At 40.1% G+C, this 16947-nt stretch overlaps 1 protein-coding gene across 1 annotated transcript in view; it reads left to right on the forward strand.

Moving 5' to 3' along the window:
* The window catches only part of uvrag (UV radiation resistance associated gene), a 115972-nt gene that overhangs the window by 45501 nt on the left and 53524 nt on the right, over nucleotides 1–16947 (forward strand). The window contains exons 10-12 of the mRNA XM_015039206.1: nucleotides 895–982; nucleotides 2000–2060; nucleotides 4397–4562. Of these exons, the coding sequence (XP_014894692.1) occupies nucleotides 895–982; nucleotides 2000–2060; nucleotides 4397–4562 (315 nt within the window). The remainder of the gene's footprint in view (nucleotides 1–894; nucleotides 983–1999; nucleotides 2061–4396; nucleotides 4563–16947) is intronic.

Below are 16947 nucleotides of genomic sequence, written 5' to 3' on the forward strand. Positions count from 1 at the left end.
AACAACCTCCTCCCGGCAATGTTTTAAGGGCAAATCTGGAAAAAGGGGAAAAAAAAAAAAAAAAAAAAAAAAAAAACTCAGGGTAAACACACGCATACACACTCCAAGCCCCTGGTCACACAAAGATTTATATGATTTTAAACCCCAAGAATGTTTTAAAAAGGGATGTTTTTTCTGTTTCTTCCCAGTCCTCATCTATTTGGGTTACTCTGGTAAAGTAGCCCAAATAGATGACTGTAATGTGAGGAAGCTTTTTCTTTTACCCTGGTTGTTAATGATGTGAAAAACATGTCTATTTTTAACTTCTCCTCAAGAGAGGAAAGAGAAGAGAACAAGCTATTTTGTATTAATCCTCATAAGTTTTTTTTTTAATATTCAGTGATGAAACTTTAATCAATAATCCTTTTTTTTGTTCTTTCTTTCTGCGGTACAAATGTGACAATTAGGCCCATTTTCTTAGACACAGTTCAACACAATGAAAGACAAGAACATGATTTTCAAAAAACTACAATTTGTCTGGATCTTTATTTACATTCAACAAACTAGAATATTATTGAAAAGTCAGTTTATTACACTGAAACACACAGATGAATGTTTGAACCTTTGTTTCTGTTCACTGTGATTATTTTCCACGTGTAGTTAACAAAAATATAACATTTGAAATTAGAATATTACATTTGACCCATTTAAAAAGTATGTTTAACACCCGCTTAAAGGTACTTTTAATCTGACAAATGACCCTCGTTGGAGCCGATATTCTGCGTTATTGTTATGACTGTCTGGCATTTTTCACTGTGATATTATGCAGCTGTGATTAATGACTTCCTGTCAAAGCTTTCACCTGCCTGTTGCTGTTTTTTTGCCCATGTCTTTTGTCTGGTTTGATCTCCTCAGAGAGCAGTTCCTCAAAACCAACGCTCAGCTCACCTTCCGCTGTCGTCAGCTCCTCTCTGAGCTCTCCTACATCTACCCCATCGATGTGGTAAGTCTGCCGCCTCATGCTCCTATTCTACACCTTTCCCATTCATTTTATGTATTTTTTTTTGTCCTGTGTCCAGTGTGGCACTCTGAATTTTTGACACCTTGTCAAGGTGAGGCCCAACAGATTTACTTTCACAAGTGGAGCATTGCAGCTTTTTGCCACGGTGGTCCACTTGATGCGTTAATAAACTTAATTAGAAATTGCTTTAGGTTTATTTTCAATGTAGTGGACACAGAGATAGAAAAGAAATGGAGAAAGGTGTGGGAAAGAGAGATAAGAGGAGAGAAGGAAAAGTAGAACGCATCCTAGGAGTTTGTTTCTACACCTGCAGAAAGAGAGGAAAAAATAAAACAGACCAGACGTAGCAACAACCACAATATCCATATGTGCTACACTACTATGTCACTTAAAAATACACAATATGTATTTTAAATGTCTTGGCTTACCTCTATGCTACTTCTCCCTTCATTTTAAACACGTCACGTATTCTAATCATTGCAAACGTCATGAAAAGGATCCAGTTCTCGAGTCTCTGTTGAGTCCGGTCCTCGGTCAGCACCGATCAAGCCGAAAATTGTCACCAGCTGATTTCTTTGTGCGTCTCCGAAGACGGAGTAATAATCACATTTAAAACAAAAAAAGCTCTGGAGAATGTTTTTTTTTTTTTAATGTGCCTTCTCCCCCTCAAACCCCAATTTGTAGTCCAAAATAATGTCTAATTCCCTTTAATGTCCGTTTCACAGTTCACATTTCACTGCTTTCAGAGATCATCCAGAGTCCTCACATTTCTGTCGATTCCTCACAGACTCATTATAATCACTCAGTTTTGTAAGATATTTGGCTCTGGAGTTTAAACGCTGGAATGCGGACACCACAAGACAATAACCGGATGATTTACAGCAAATCCATCTGCCAGCTGCGCACCGTTTCCTCACGCATGATCCCTCGTCTTGTGTGGGTCTGTTTCTGCTGGCTGCTTGTTGTCCTTAATATGAAACCTCCTATTTAAATCCGCAGGTCAATCAGTCGGATTATGTCATCTGTGGAGTGAAGCTGCCAAACTCGGACGACTTTCAAGGTAATTTAGTACGTGTCTGTGTTTGTGTTTTGGGTTACAGGGAAGGAAAAGCATGCAGGACAATTTATTTATCTTCTCTTTAAAGCTTGCGAAGGTGGATCGATGTTTACTGAAGGATCTGGAACGTTCCACCGCTGAAACGCCTCGCTAAAACTGATAATTATACCTGAACCCTGGCGTGTGTGTCCCGCTTTGGACACAAAATAAGTCGGATGGCGATTTTTATTATTATTTATTAGGTCAAATCATGGAAACATAGGGAAGTGTGGCTTTATTTTTGTGTTTTAGTTTTATTCAGACGTGCCTGTGAAAGTTAAGTGGACCTCACCTGGTTCCAATGAGAGCTCGGTTAATTCAGTTCTTTTCCAAATACGCTGTGTGGGTTCATTTGCTCCCTTAAGTTCCTTCGTGCGTTTTGTTCTTCTCGTTATTTTCTCTTCTCTTTGCAAAATCATAATAACTGGAAAGAAATAATCCAATATTTTCCCATATTTTTTTTTAGCTTTGGAGTTACAGAAATAAAGACAAAGAAGGTGACTCCATACTGAGTTGGACAAAATAAAAACAAAGACTGGAAGGAATTTATTTTGGGGATCTTTAACTCTGACAATAATTGGGAGTTTTGCGCTCCAGACGGCTTGAATTTGTCAATCTGGTTCGCCTAAAAACTGAGGTCTTGGTTCGATTGAAGTGAATTCTGTGAACGCCAAGTGGAAAACGCTCCAAAAGCAGGAAGCGAACCATAGCGCAGGGCATTCTGGGTAAATACAGCCAAAACAAACACGCGAGTCTTAGCGTTGGCGGGAGAAATACTGTGCCAGAGACAAAAGAGAAATCCTACAGCCACTAAAATCTGACGCCACTCAATTTTTGTTTATGCTTCGTGAAGGAGGAAGTTGACCTCGGCGTCTTCTTCGGTAGTTCTTGGTGCAGCGCCACCACAGGCCAGGGACTAACCGGGTTTTTAAAGAGTTTGCTTCGTTTGGTTCAGTCCGGTGTGAAAGTAAACTGCAGCAACTGAAAACGTAGCAAATATTGCAATTTCAGTCTTGAATCAAACCAAGTTTGTGGGACTATCAGGTGTGAAAACACCCCGAGTCGAAGGCTCCGACCATGTGGGGACGATTTTAAGTTTATCCATGAAAGTTTTTTGCCGCTCAGGCTGATCCGTGTAAATTATTGGGATAATTGTGAAGGGAAAGGAAGTGGTTATGTTTTGATGCCAAGAAAATCTGAAAGGTGTGGTGCGCATGTGTATTAAATTTGTTAAAGAAAAAAAAAACTTTCAGATGTTAACTAATATTTTGCATTTGCGTCAAAGACTCCTGACATTGAGGTGATAAACGGAGTAGATGCGCATGTGGATATTTTCTGAACTGTAAGCGGTACTTCTGGGCTCTGTACCAGAACAGCATCTCATTTGAGACGCTCATGGCGAGTTTGAAGGATGGGAATGTCACTTTGGTGCTGGAAAAGAGCCCGGATGTACCACTTACTCTTTGGAAATTATCCAAATGTTTATCTCTTAAATTTATCCGTAGAGAACATCTGTTGATTTGTTGGAAATATCAGACTTTCTTATTTTAGTAAACTGCTGAACTCGTTTTCTTTTAAGTGAAGAAGTTAAGATTTTTTAAAATTTAGCCTTTTTTTGTTTTGTTTAACAAGACACTGAGGAAGGACAAGCCTTCATTGATTCAGACTCTTAAATGCTCATGGTTTCCTCGTCATGTGATGTTTGTATGTCATTATAAAGAAGTGGAACCAGAGTACATGTTGACATTTTTTTTATTTCTCTTATGTAAAGCAAGTTGGCCTGTTCTTTGGTCTGAAATTTTTACCCCCCAGTTTTTTTTTTTGTTTTTTTTTTTTTAGACCCTTTTAAAAGACAGAACGTTAGAAAACATTTGCCGAACTGGGATTTTTTTTTTTTTACTTTCTGGCCCCGTATTTTGTACAACTTCCCAAACATTTCTCCCACATGAGCGCGGCCGCTCATCTTCCCTCAGATACTCTGTTTCAAAGTCGCCTTCTGTTGGTTGATTATGCATTTTTTTTTTCTTTTCAGTTTGGATTCATACTTTGCGGACATCATGTCAGTGCAGTTCATTTCCCCATGTAACAGAACACCAAAACAAAGCAGACAGCGATGCACAAAGCTTTGAAGTGTTGGCCGGAATAAAATACCTTTTTTTCCTGACTGTGAATAAATGCGCCGCCGCCTCGGGTTTGGATTCGCTTTGCTCGACGGCCTCGGAGGCTTTGATGTGTTAATGTTGTCTCTTTAAAAAGCGGATGAATTAACAAGTCTGAGTTAAATCCTGTTTGTGCCGCAGCAAAGGACGATGGGAGCGTGGCGGTCGCCCTGGGTTACACGGCACACCTGGTCCTGATGATCTCCTGCTTCCTCCAGCTCCCTCTCCGGTACCCGGTGATCCACAAGGGTTCCCGCTCCTCCATCAAGGACACCATCACTGACAGACTCTCCGAGAAGGAGAGAGAGTAAGTTGGAGAGAGTAAAAAAAATGAGTCTGGAGAACCACAATTGACTATTGACGTTTGATGTATGTGATGAGGAATGGCATTTATGTGAAAACATGTGAGATAGAAACCATTTTCCAGAGCAGAAGGAATGTTCTGGAATGGATCCCGTAGGTGGTCTATTAAATGTAGGACATGGCTCTCACAGGGACCTGCGTCTTGCCTGGACAGAATATCCTGTCAGCAGTCGCTGCGCTTTGCGTCATCATCTTCCTTAAAGATCCAAATCTTTATGCCTGAATTATTTTTCTGGATGGTTTCTTTGAGTTCGCTTCCAAAGTTCCCGCTGAGCCCAAAGAATCCACGATTCTGTCAGTAAATATTCGCACAGAATTTACAAAAAAACTCCTGTTTTTCTGTAGAGAGAATGTTGCTTCTTTTTTATATCCGTGAGTGAGTGTGTGTGCGTGCGCGTGTGTGTGTTGTTTGTTGTTTGTTGAAGGGCTATTTCTCCCTTTTAGCCTCACAGACCCAAAACAGAAAACAGTCGATATTTTGTCTCCAGTTCAGCGGTTTTCACTCTTGGAGCTTTTTTTTTTTTTTCCAACTTACATAAAAATAGTTGGATCCATTTTATATAAATGCCACAAAACACACACACACAACAAAAATCCAACTGATCTGGCTCTGATTGCCTAGAGTCCTTTCTTCCACCTGAGATCTTTCTGTGGCTACTCTGAAACCGAGTGGCGTCTGGTTATTCTTGACAATCTCTGCTCCATGTCTCATTCAAGTTTGGCTCAATTTTTTTTTTTTCTAAATTTGTCCCCCAAGAAATCTCTCTACTCCTGTTGATCTCTCTGGGATTGCTGTTGTAGCTTCTGGTTTCAGTCAGTTTTTGACCTTTTCATCCAGAAATGTTGGGAATGAAAGACTTTACAGATCAGATCTAACAAACACTGACCTTCTTCAAGCAAAACGTATTAGATCCTCACTTCAACGGAAAAACTTAATGCACTTTTAAATGCAACTGCATTAAAAAAATCCCAGATTGTTACTTTGAAATATGCCACATTTTCTTTTTTTTTTTTTTTTACTATAAAGACTTTTTTTCCAGTTCAAAATATGCAGCAACTGATCATTAAAGTGGACATATTTTTATTTTTGTCATATACTGTTGATTTGATATAAATAGAGAAACCACTCGGCTCCTTCAGACTAGCAGCAGCTGCAGTTAGCCAACTGCTGCTTGCTAACTACTGAGTTCAACTCTCCGAAGAACATTTCTAAAAGGTAAAATGAGAAGCATCGTTGTGATGACAAGTTGAAGGCGGAATGTCGGAAAAAGCAGGAGCTTCTTAAAGAGACAGAAGCCCAATTTCACGCTGTCAAACTTTTAAATCAAATTTCTTTGAAGTTATGTTTGATATATACGGCATTTTTGTAACAACTGAGGGTAAGATACTTTTTCGATTGTGCTCCCTATGTGCCTTGAAGATATGTGGTAATGCCCCTTTAAGGTATGCGCAGCTGAAATATTTCATGCTAGTTTATAACTCAACATTTTGCCCTTTTTTAATCGACTTCAACTTGGGTATTGTTTTGTTTTTGGTAGGGCGGCTTTGGCCAGGAGACACGTCTTTGGCTTCAGAATCCCATAATGGTGACAAACCACCTAATTGCACGAAGCAAACATCCTGTGAATAATCTTTGTTTTACAATCCGACAATAAATTTTTTCAACCCAATAAAATAGATCTTGTGGGATCAAGTGTAATCATGGCTGTTTAGCTTTGGTTGCGGCGACTCAGGATGCTGATTATTTGTTGATCTAGAACCCCCTCCCCCCCCAAAAAAAAAAAAAAAAAAAAAATTTCCACAGTGCTGTCATATAAACTATCAGGGGGGATTTTTCCTTTTTATACAAACATGTACAGAGTTGTAAATTGCTCGTCTTCTCTGATTATGACAGCAGATGGACTGAAGTCAGACGCCGAAATCTTTTGGTTTGGCTGTGAAACGCTACAAAATCCTATCGTTTAGAGGAAGCACAGCCTCTTTGTGTTCAGGTTGAATTAGTAACTCTGGTTTGATTTTTACAAGCAGTTGTAGCTAAAGTGTGGCCCATTTATCTTGCGTCCAATTTTTCCCTCCATTAAGTAGTTATCTGCTGTTTCTCTGTCCGTTATTCGAGTTGAAATAACTTGGCAGAACGCAGTTCAGCTGGAAATGTGTATTTACTTTAATCCACATTTGTTTAGTGTGAAAGCAGTTGCAGACATGATTGTATGTTTGACTTGAGAAATTTTTTCTGAGCCCTTAAACATGAAGAAGAAGAAAAAAAAACTATTTTATGCTTAGATGGACTGGGAAGGCCAGACTGGTTGTCAGCAGAGGTGAAAAATTGAGACAGGTGTCAGATATGGGCCGTGCAGTAAAAAATGTAACTTCGGCACAGTGTGTCTACAGCCAATCGGTTGAGTTCACGAAATCGACGGTGTAATTTTCCCGTACATGATTCAGTGCTGACAGATTTTTGTGATCGAATCGATTCCTTTCCTTCAGACTAGACTAAAGGAATTAGAAGAACACAGTGTTCCTGAAAAGTATTTGCCCCTCTGTTACACTTATAGTTTTCAGATCATTGAATAGATTTTAATATCAGATAAAGAAAGGTGGCCCAATTAGAGAGCATTTAAAAACAGTTTTCAGCTCAGAATTTCATTCATGGAGAGAGAAAAAAGAAGCCTGGGTCATCCTTAAAAGTAATTGCTCCTTAAATCTAAATGCGCTCTGTTACATCCGTGTGGCTAAATTTTGCCTGCTCTTGTTTGCAGAATTATTTAGAATCCACCACATTGAAGGGTTTTCAAACACAAACAACCCACTTAGAGTCTTAAAACAGCATGTTAATCGAATTTAGATCTGGACTTTGACTAGGTGCCTCTAAACCGTTTCTTTTGTCGTCTGTGAGCCATTCGGTGATGGACTTGCTGGTGTGGTTTAGGTTGTTGTCCTGCTGCTAAATCAACTGGAGCTTGAGCATCAGATCCCTAAGCATTAAAGCATCACATTACAACTCCCATGTTTTAAACCAATGGTATGTGACGCTCTTTTTATGAACTAGTTTAGATCAGGGGTGCCCAAAGTCGGTTCTCGAGCTCCTGCATGTTTTAGTTCTCTCCCTGCTGGTAGTAACAACCTTTCCAGCTTGTCAATGTTCTTCTTAGGCCTCTAATGAGCCATTATTTGGTCCAGGTGCGATAAACCAGGGAGAGAACTAAAACATGCAGGATGCCGGCCCTCCAGGACCGACTTTGGAGATCACTGAGTTAGATTTATAGGCCAAGCCAAGCCCAACTCAAAATTTGGGCTGAGTCAGACAAAATGATTTGCTTGATGGTCGGGTCGGGCTTCTGTGCTGCATTCACTAAACCTTCAGCACAGAGAAAATCAAACCAGAATGCATGATATAAAGTTGCATTAAGCTACGCGTTACAGTCTAAATTGAGGAGTAGTTTGACTTGCTGAGGAAATGAAGTAAGGTGCAGAAGTTCATTAGCGGAGCACACTGCACAACCAAAAGGGTAAATCTGCCCCGCTCCGCTCCCATCAGTCACACATCCCAGAGGATTTGCACTCGACTCACCCTTCGATTACGACAAGTGAGAAAATGGACCTGGAAGATGTTAAACAAAAACAGAAGTTGCACTCCTTACTCAGATTATGGTCCAAAAATGAAAGCGGTAAAATCTTAGTTAAAATATGTTGGATTTAGATCAGGTTCGGGTGTATAACTAAAGTTACTTATTTTGGATCGGGCTTGGACGTGATGCCGTCAGCCTTGGGTCAGGCTGGATTTTTTTTAGGCCCTATCCAAACTCTATTATGTTCCCGTTATACAAGATGTAACGGCACACACCTTCTCGCACCGCAAAAACGCCAAATCTTACAAAGCATTTTTTGGTCTGGCTTCTAGTACAAAAATCTTGGCACACTTGAAATAAGACAAAACTAACTTACAAGTAACTTCCAGCAAACTTTAGAAACTTTTTAGTCACTAATCCCTTAATTTTGATGAAAAAGCGCTAGTTCACTTTTAAGATGGAAAAAACGTCTTTTTATATGTGAAATAGTCTCCCAGTGCAGCAAATACTTTTTCATCAATACTAAGAAATATTGTGTTACTTGTAAGCTGCCTTATTTCAAGTGTACTACGATATTTGCACTGGAAACCAGACCAAAAATACTTGGTAAGAATATTTCCCCAAATCTTGGGAATTATTGATAGATTTGTTTTATGCGATGTGACCCTTCACGTTTCTTTGCCTTATTTCTTATTGCTGGATCAGGACCGAAGTGAAAGAGCTGCAGTGCATTCGATGTTTTGGTTTTTTTGTGACCTCTTGGATGAGTATAGAAGAAATAACTGTTTTTTTTTATGTAGGACTAGACTGGCATGAACATTTTTTCCTTCATAACTAAAACCTTTTTGTACTCTCTCGGGTCTGATAGTAAAATTTACTTGAAACATTTAGTCTTACACTTTTTGCACATCATTGTACACAATCTAATGTTACTGTGTCAGAACATCTTTCATGCCACATCTTGGACTTTCATTGCCTGAAGGCAACGGTGCTGCTAACTGTGCCACCGTGCAACTGCCATCCAAATAAAGTACATGTTTATTAGACTTCAGGCCCTTAAAGAGTGCCGGGGGAATTTTCTCCAAACCGAAACCTCTGCAAACGATTCAAACCCTGCTATTTAAGGTCTGAATAACTAGGACTCCAGGACATATGCAGCAAGTATCATCTGAAATGATAAAAGTAATCTTCTCTCCTTTGTAATTTTGATTGCTCAGACACACAGAGATAAACTCTTCTCCTCTTGATTTGTTTTCGTGTTGCCTTGGTAGCAAATTGAGCCTCCCGGTATTCGCGGTCTTTTCAGGTGTTCAGAGATCAGAGCACGTAAATCACACAGCGTGCCTTTTTGACGGTCTTTGCATTGTGCCTTGGGGACGTAAACACTTCACTTCCTTGCTATGTAACTTTCTATCTTTTTATTGTTTCAAGGCCGGCACATAATTGAGGAAAACTATTCGGTTTGATGGTCTTAACATCAGCCGGTGCTTTTGTCTGGGCGCTTGGTGTCTGGGGCGATATGTGGAGACGTTCTGTAATGGCAGAGAGGTCAAAATGAGTAGTATTTGTGTCTGTTATGGTCTTGTAACCATGTATCAAGAAGCAACTGAGCATCGTGAAAATAATTGCATGCTTCGGATGGACTTTCTGTACTGTGGATTTGACATTCCTCACATTCAAGAGATCAGTAGATAAAGACTTTTAAGTGATGAGAAACACTTGATGTAATCTTTTTTTTTTTTTTTTCATAAAGAGACGTGCTTCCACTAGTCTGTACTTTCCCCCTATATTTATACATTGCTTTGCTGATCATCATCTTCGTCATCTTTTTAGCTGCTTGCTCAACATACCAGATTGTTTTCCTTCATCTCCTCCCATCTGTTGCATCTTCTGTCACACCATCCCTCTTCAAATCTTCCCTCACCCATTAACCTTCATGCTTTTCCTTTTTCTTCTTCTTTGGCAGCTCTACACTCAGCATCCTTTGCCAAAGATGTCTAACATCCCTCCTCTGCATTCTTCCAAACCGTCTTGGTCTTTTCTCTCAACTTTGCCTCCAATCTGATCAACCTGAGCCGTCAATGCTGTTTACTTATTTCTAGGCTGAAGCGTCTCTTATCTAAGATTATTTTTCTTTGTGAACGCAGATAATCAATTCACCTGTCCAAGCCTTTTTTAAATAATTTTTTATCCCCATAACAAATACAAGCCAGATTTATTCAAAAGAACTCATTGCTCCAAAGTCGGTGACGATGAGAAATCTACTAGACTTCCTTGGACAACTTTTGATGAAATTTTGTGTGTTATCTAATTGTTAATGACGTTTTGGGATTCTGAATTTGACTTCATGATTGGATAGAACTGGCTCTGCCTTGAGATGATGTGAAATAAATGAAATGGTTCGTACTGAACTGAAGACAAAAACTCAAAACTCTGTGTAGTAAAAACAAGATAATACCTGAGAATCTCTTTTAAAAACTCCAGCGTTTAACAATTTTTGCTCTTTTCACACTCAAAGTGTTTCTTTCTTTCTTTCGCCAGCAAAGACACACTTGCAGAACTGGCATGCAAATAAGCATAGACACTTTCACATCCACCAGTGGCTTTTATATGAACATGAGCCGCTGGGAGGAAAGTGTGTGAAGGAAAAACATTTAAAGAGCTTGTGTTGAATATCGACCTCTCTTTTTGTGCGTGTGTGATTATGTCCGACAACAGCTGGAGAGGCTCACAGGGAGTCACTTAACACATTTCCAGCCCTACCAAGCAGGATATTTACATCGACGTCAGGCAACAAAAAAAAAAGAAAAAGAAAGAGAGCCATTAACTCATTGAAAAGACGTGACGGGTCACTGTTGCTCTTAGGTGTTCCTGAGTGGGGCCAAACATTTGGGTTGACTTTCTACCCTCCTTCTGCATGTTTATGACCCCTGGAGCCATGTGGGCAGCAATGATGTGTGTGGAGATGGAACGCAACTAGTTTCCGATGAAGGTGTGCAAAAATGGGTAATCAAAGTGTGGGGAAAAAGATAACTAGAGGTGATGAGTGAGGTGGTGTAGGATCAGCTCTTTAGAGCCTCAAGCAGACTATTTGCATTGATGCACACATTTAGTTGCATCAATCGGTGAAGATTCCTTTAATTGTTTCATCTTGCCCTCCTCTGCTCTCTCATAAACCTTTTTGTCATTTTCGGATGATTTCACAAACCTTAGTCAGATCGTTACTGAAGAACCCTTGAGGCTGGAACTGAGTTATTCAGGTTTTGTTGTGAGAACAACAGGCTGTCGCTTTATGTCAGCATTAATCCGGGTGCTACAAGCACCAGAGCTTCATTGTGGTAAAGTATGTGAAGATAATCCACCCTTTGAGTTTGGTTAATATCACTATCCACTCTCCCCTGTGGGTTGGCAGTAATGGTTGCCTTCTTTCAAATAGAAGCAGATTTTGCAACAGGAAAACCTGTCGAGTCCTGTGTTAATGTGAACTGTGTTGTCTCGGTAAAAAACGGGGCAGAATTTCAAACTGGCCCTGCAAGAGTTTTTAGAGAAAGGTGTGGAAGAGGAGTAGACAGAAGTATTGGCAGGTCAGGGAATTTTTTTTTTTTATTTGTGCTCTTTGACAATCTCAGAAACGACATTGGACCAGTCTGAAATGTTCTCTGCAATCAGCGGACATGTTGCGCCCACATTTGCTCACGCGGGGAGCGAGCTCAGTTCCAATGTTTCTGATTGCATGGGGGAGAAATGGAGAGATGCGATCCAGATGTCCGAGGGTTTGACTGAGACCAGAAGCCAGCTATTAGAAATCAAGAGCTGCCTCCTATTGTTGTTCAAACGTATTGGGAGAAAAGATGACTTATAAAGACCATATTGCTGGCAAAAGGACAATAAATGTGAGAGGGATTTAGGCGGTCCACAAAACAAACCGTCCAAGGATGTGCTGAGGTCTGTGTAAGCGCCAAAGGAGGGAGGCCAGTTTGAAATTAGAGGAACCTCATTTCAGCGGGAACGATATTATTCTGGGGCTTGACTATTTTTATGTCAGTTACCATTAAACGGACAATATAGGAATGACAATCATACCCACCATGGTCAGCCATGCCTTTCATTGCTCAACAGTGTTTGTGACTGGAGTTTATAATCATCCAGACATCGCTCATCCAGGATATCCCAGACATACCTCTTCCCAGAGTCACTCTGGAACTCATCTGGGAATCCCAGGGTACTCCAAGGCCAAAAGGCATGTATAGTCTGTCCAGTGAGTTCTGGTCATGGCCAAGACAACCCAACTGATTCTTTCCGATGCAGCGAATCAGCTGCTCCACTTCAAACGAAGCTCCTCATCTCACCTCAAACATGAATTAAGCCACCTTACGGTGGCAGCTCATGATGAGAGATGAAACACCGACCAACGGGCAAATCAAAAGTTTCACTTTTTGGCTCAGCTTCATCCTACCCTCATTTGTGATCGAGACGCCAAGATCCCTAAACTGACTGAACATGACCTGGAAAGAGCAGTCAATCTTTTCCTGGTTGAGGGCCGCAGGGAGATGCACACCTCTCTATGACTTCACATCTGTAAATACAACAAACGGGATCAAGGACAAGGAGCAGTGTTGATGGAGTCCAGCTTGCAGTGGGAACAAGCTTGACTTTTTTGCCAAGATGGAAGACACAGCTTTTGCTTTGTGGATGCAAAGACTAGTTCTTAAAAGCATCCCCAACAATGTAGACCCAGACCACAGAGACGATTTTGGGTGCATTCACATAGGTTTTTTTTAGGCTGTGCCATCCGTACTGATTCGGCATCCTGAGAGACCGGAAATGATCGTTTTTGAAGCCAGGTTCCAGAGTGGATACATTTAAAAACAAACTGTCTTGTTGACGTCATAGATCCATCTCTCTCTCTCATCCCTCTCTCTCTCTATCCTGCATGCGCCTCAATCTCACCTGCTGCAGTTCTTTCGTTCTGTCGTTCAGCGCCACCGATTGGCTCGGCGTATCTATTTCAGGTGCTGCGTCCTGTATTGGGCATCAACATTGCCCTAGGTGTTGGCTCCAGAAACGTGGTTGTATTTCTTCTTCACGTCTACACAACACACATGGACAAAGACGGTCAATCTTCAGGACTGATTGGATTGTGACTATCCAGTCCCTTGTTTTACAGCCACCGCAAAAACCTTACTGCTCCCCTCGAATCTGTTTTGACAGTGGAGATCAAAACTGTTGCATTCAGATTCATGTGCGTTTTAGATGTGCACACAATGTCCAATCGGTTCACACAAATAAAATGTTTGGGAGTGTGTTGGTTTCAGACATCAAAAAACATGACTCCCATTGCTGCTGCCAACAGGTGATTGATTGTCAGTGATCTACAGTACTTCCACTTCCTTGACACTATATAGTCTGTAAGCTTACAGACTCAGAAATACTCGAATAATATAGAGAGTAGCTGGTTCTTCCATTTAGCCTAATTAATTGAAACAAATTATGCACACATGCTGTGTATTATAAACATTATTTGCATGTGGTAGAAATCTACGCAGGTTTGTTTAGTTTCATCTGCAGATGAGACCGGTGTTGTATCACGTGGATCAGCGGAAGTACATATTTTTCCGTCAACGTGAAACATTTCCCCTCCCGCTCTTTCAACACCGAGTTATAATTTAGTGTAATTGCATAAATGTTTAGCTTCAAATGATCTTCCGAGTTGTGTGTAGCGCCGTCTGAAAACGGACCAGCCATATGTTCAGTCGTGTCCCGTACACACTGTAAAAAGCTGCTGCGTTCTTTAGAGGCACATAGAACCAGATCCCTTCATTTGTTATTTCACGGCGATGCGCACGTGTTCAGCAGTGGCGCAGTCGCACAGCTGCTTTCTTCTCCACAGGGGAGATAAACGAGGCAATCAGCTCCGGAGCCAGTTGATTTAAATCAAATTTGAAAACGGTCTATGATTTAGCGCCGCGCGTCAACTACAAAGGCTGTCCGGGACTGGTCAGACTGTTTACTCGTCTTTTTTGAGGTTTTCCGCCAAATCGCTCCAGGACAATGGCGGCAGAGGTATATTTATAATAGCTCAGGAAAAGTGAGGGCGTCTTCGCTAAGGTTGACAGGGTTGTTATATAAGCAGCCCTTCATCTCGGAAGTCCCGCCGTTGTCTAGGCCAGTCGAGCGAGCTTTGGCGATTCCTCATTAGAAAGATAACAAGAAGCATCTGTGCTCAAAAGCTTTCTGGAAGATTCTGTGGAGTAAAATCAGTTGCCTGTCTAATACTGTAGGATTTCATGTTCTTTAAGTGGAGAAAAAAAGATGGCTAAATGTTTCAGATAGTTATTTATATTCTTGGCCACATCTCATTAGTAAGGTCTGTAAAAGCAGTTTGTGTTGCATGTGATTGCTTGTAATAAACCCTGATTAAAGTCAACAAGTTAGAGTTTATAGCATTAAGTGTGTGTCAATAGGTCATCTGAGCCTGAACACAACATATAAGTCAAATAAATAATTAGGAGATGCAGTTACTCTGTTTTGTGTAGAAGTGTTTCCCTGAAAGAGAATAAATCACTTTTTAAATGAACCTTTAACGAGGGCGGCGCCAGATTTGTAGATTTGAAAAATATATATATTTATTTAGTATACATCTTAATAGGTCTCCATTAGTTTGGTCACAAATGCACAGCAGCTACAGGTTGACTTTATTGATGACCAATAATGTTTTTCCTACACCTATTGGTTGATCTTTTCACAGTCTATTTTTTAAAAATCTTGTGATTGGGTTACATAATATTAATGACATGACACTGTTAAATACTTTAAATGAATTTTGTAAATATAATGTAACATCCATTTAGTGACAGTTGTCAACAGACCCAGACTGAACTAAAAAAAGAAAGAAAGCTTTTTCATTTAAAATGACAAATTCTCCTTTTTGAAAAGAAACTCAAAGAAAAAGGTGGAGCAGCCAGATGTAATAGTCAGACTCGGAGGTCATCTGGCGAACATGCAGCTCAGCGATGGCTTTGTAATGAATCAAGGAGCATAACTAGCACAGAAACAGGCCTGTTGTGATCAGTTTCGTCATTGAATTCGACTTGATCAATGACGTCATGGGGTCTAGCCTCACATCCTGTTCAACATTTTCTTCCTAAATGTATTCTGCTCTGTTTTGGGACTGAATACTTGCAAAACTACCTACAGTCCTGTTAATACCAGCTTCATTAGACATTTATACTCGACCCAGATTGAAGTTAAAATAATTTCATTTAAAGTGACATAACATTCTGATAGGTGATTTTAAACAATATGATGAACATTGACTGAAATCCTGGTTTATACTTGTGAAGACGGGACTCAGAATGAACTTCCATTCTCACATGTGCGTCCAAACAAAGGAGCAAAATGACTGCAAAGAGAAAATGGCTGCTGGTTAAGGAGCTGGGGTCTCTGGATAATCTTAGGAGCCGAGACGACAAAGCAGAACGACGTGAGCGAGGGTCTACTGTACAACTCAGGAACAGAACAGTGATGACAGAATGATCAGGCTGTGGTCTAGCAGTCATTAAAACAGGTGCTTCAAGATACTGAAAGCTACAGGAAACTTAGTTATGTTTGAACTGCATCTATTTGAGGTTAGAACTTTTTTTTTTTCTTAAATCAAACCAAAAGTATTTATGTTCCCAAACCAAATCCCGCCTCCCCGCCCCCACAAAAAATAAATCCAACTGACCACTATAAAAGATAGGATGTGCTTCCTTTGCCTCTTTTTGTGTGTTTTTTGCACACGTGGACTATTAATTAAAACGTCTAAACAAGCACGCCAACACATGTGGTGACTTTGTATACATTAGAGCAGGTCAGTCAATCATTGGAAGAGTTCCCACGTATCCTGGTGAAGCACAGTTTAGCAGAGGTCGACCACCCACAACACTGCGTCCTTCTTTAAACTCCTCCACTCAATAGAATAAACCCCGAGGGGAACCAAGAGTCCAATACGTTAGAAAATGCTTCATCAGACATGCTTATATATATATATATGTGTGTGTGTGTAAAAAGAACAAAAATCGACTCATTAACCATCTTTTAGTTTTTAAAAATCTTTGTTTACAGAGCTTAATGCATTTATAAAGCTTTATGTTGAACCATGGGTGTCCAAGATCTCTGGTGCCATTTGTGGCCCTTTGACTGATTTTGTGTGGTCCTCAAATGCAATTCATGATAAAACGGAAAGAAAAAAATACACCCTGTCCGTCACAGGGGGTTGATGGAGATGGAGGCTTTTTATTTGTAATCAGGTTAAAATTATAGCTGACATAATCTTCTTACAATGGAAATAAAAAGTAGAACCACTTCTGTCCAGAAACTTTTACTGAAAAGCTGACTTTGCTGCACCTAAATCAACTTTTCCTTATATGGCTAAATATAGCAAGTGTTTTTGAAAGAATGTGACCCAAATCCTCCTCTTATAACTGAGAATAAATTTGTTCACTCAAGCCCCCCTAAAATAATTTACAAACTAGACTAATTTCATACAGCAAACATACAAAATCCATTTTGGATCTACAATGAATGACGTCCCATCCTACAAAAAAAAAAAAAAAAAAAAAAAAAAAAAAAAACCAAAATTACTTTATTTGCTTGATTTCAGTCCTTTTTATTTCCTTGCACCCCCCGAGTACTTTTGACTCGGCGATTTTGACAAAACGTTTCCACACGCCTGTCTTAAAGTCTTTACGTCATCATAGCCTCTTTTTTTCCCCTTCC

This window comes from Poecilia latipinna, unplaced genomic scaffold (genome assembly GCF_001443285.1).
Source record: "Poecilia latipinna isolate Pla-1442-1.1 unplaced genomic scaffold, P_latipinna-1.0 Scaffold465, whole genome shotgun sequence".
In the NCBI taxonomy this organism is placed as follows: domain Eukaryota; kingdom Metazoa; phylum Chordata; class Actinopteri; order Cyprinodontiformes; family Poeciliidae; genus Poecilia; species Poecilia latipinna.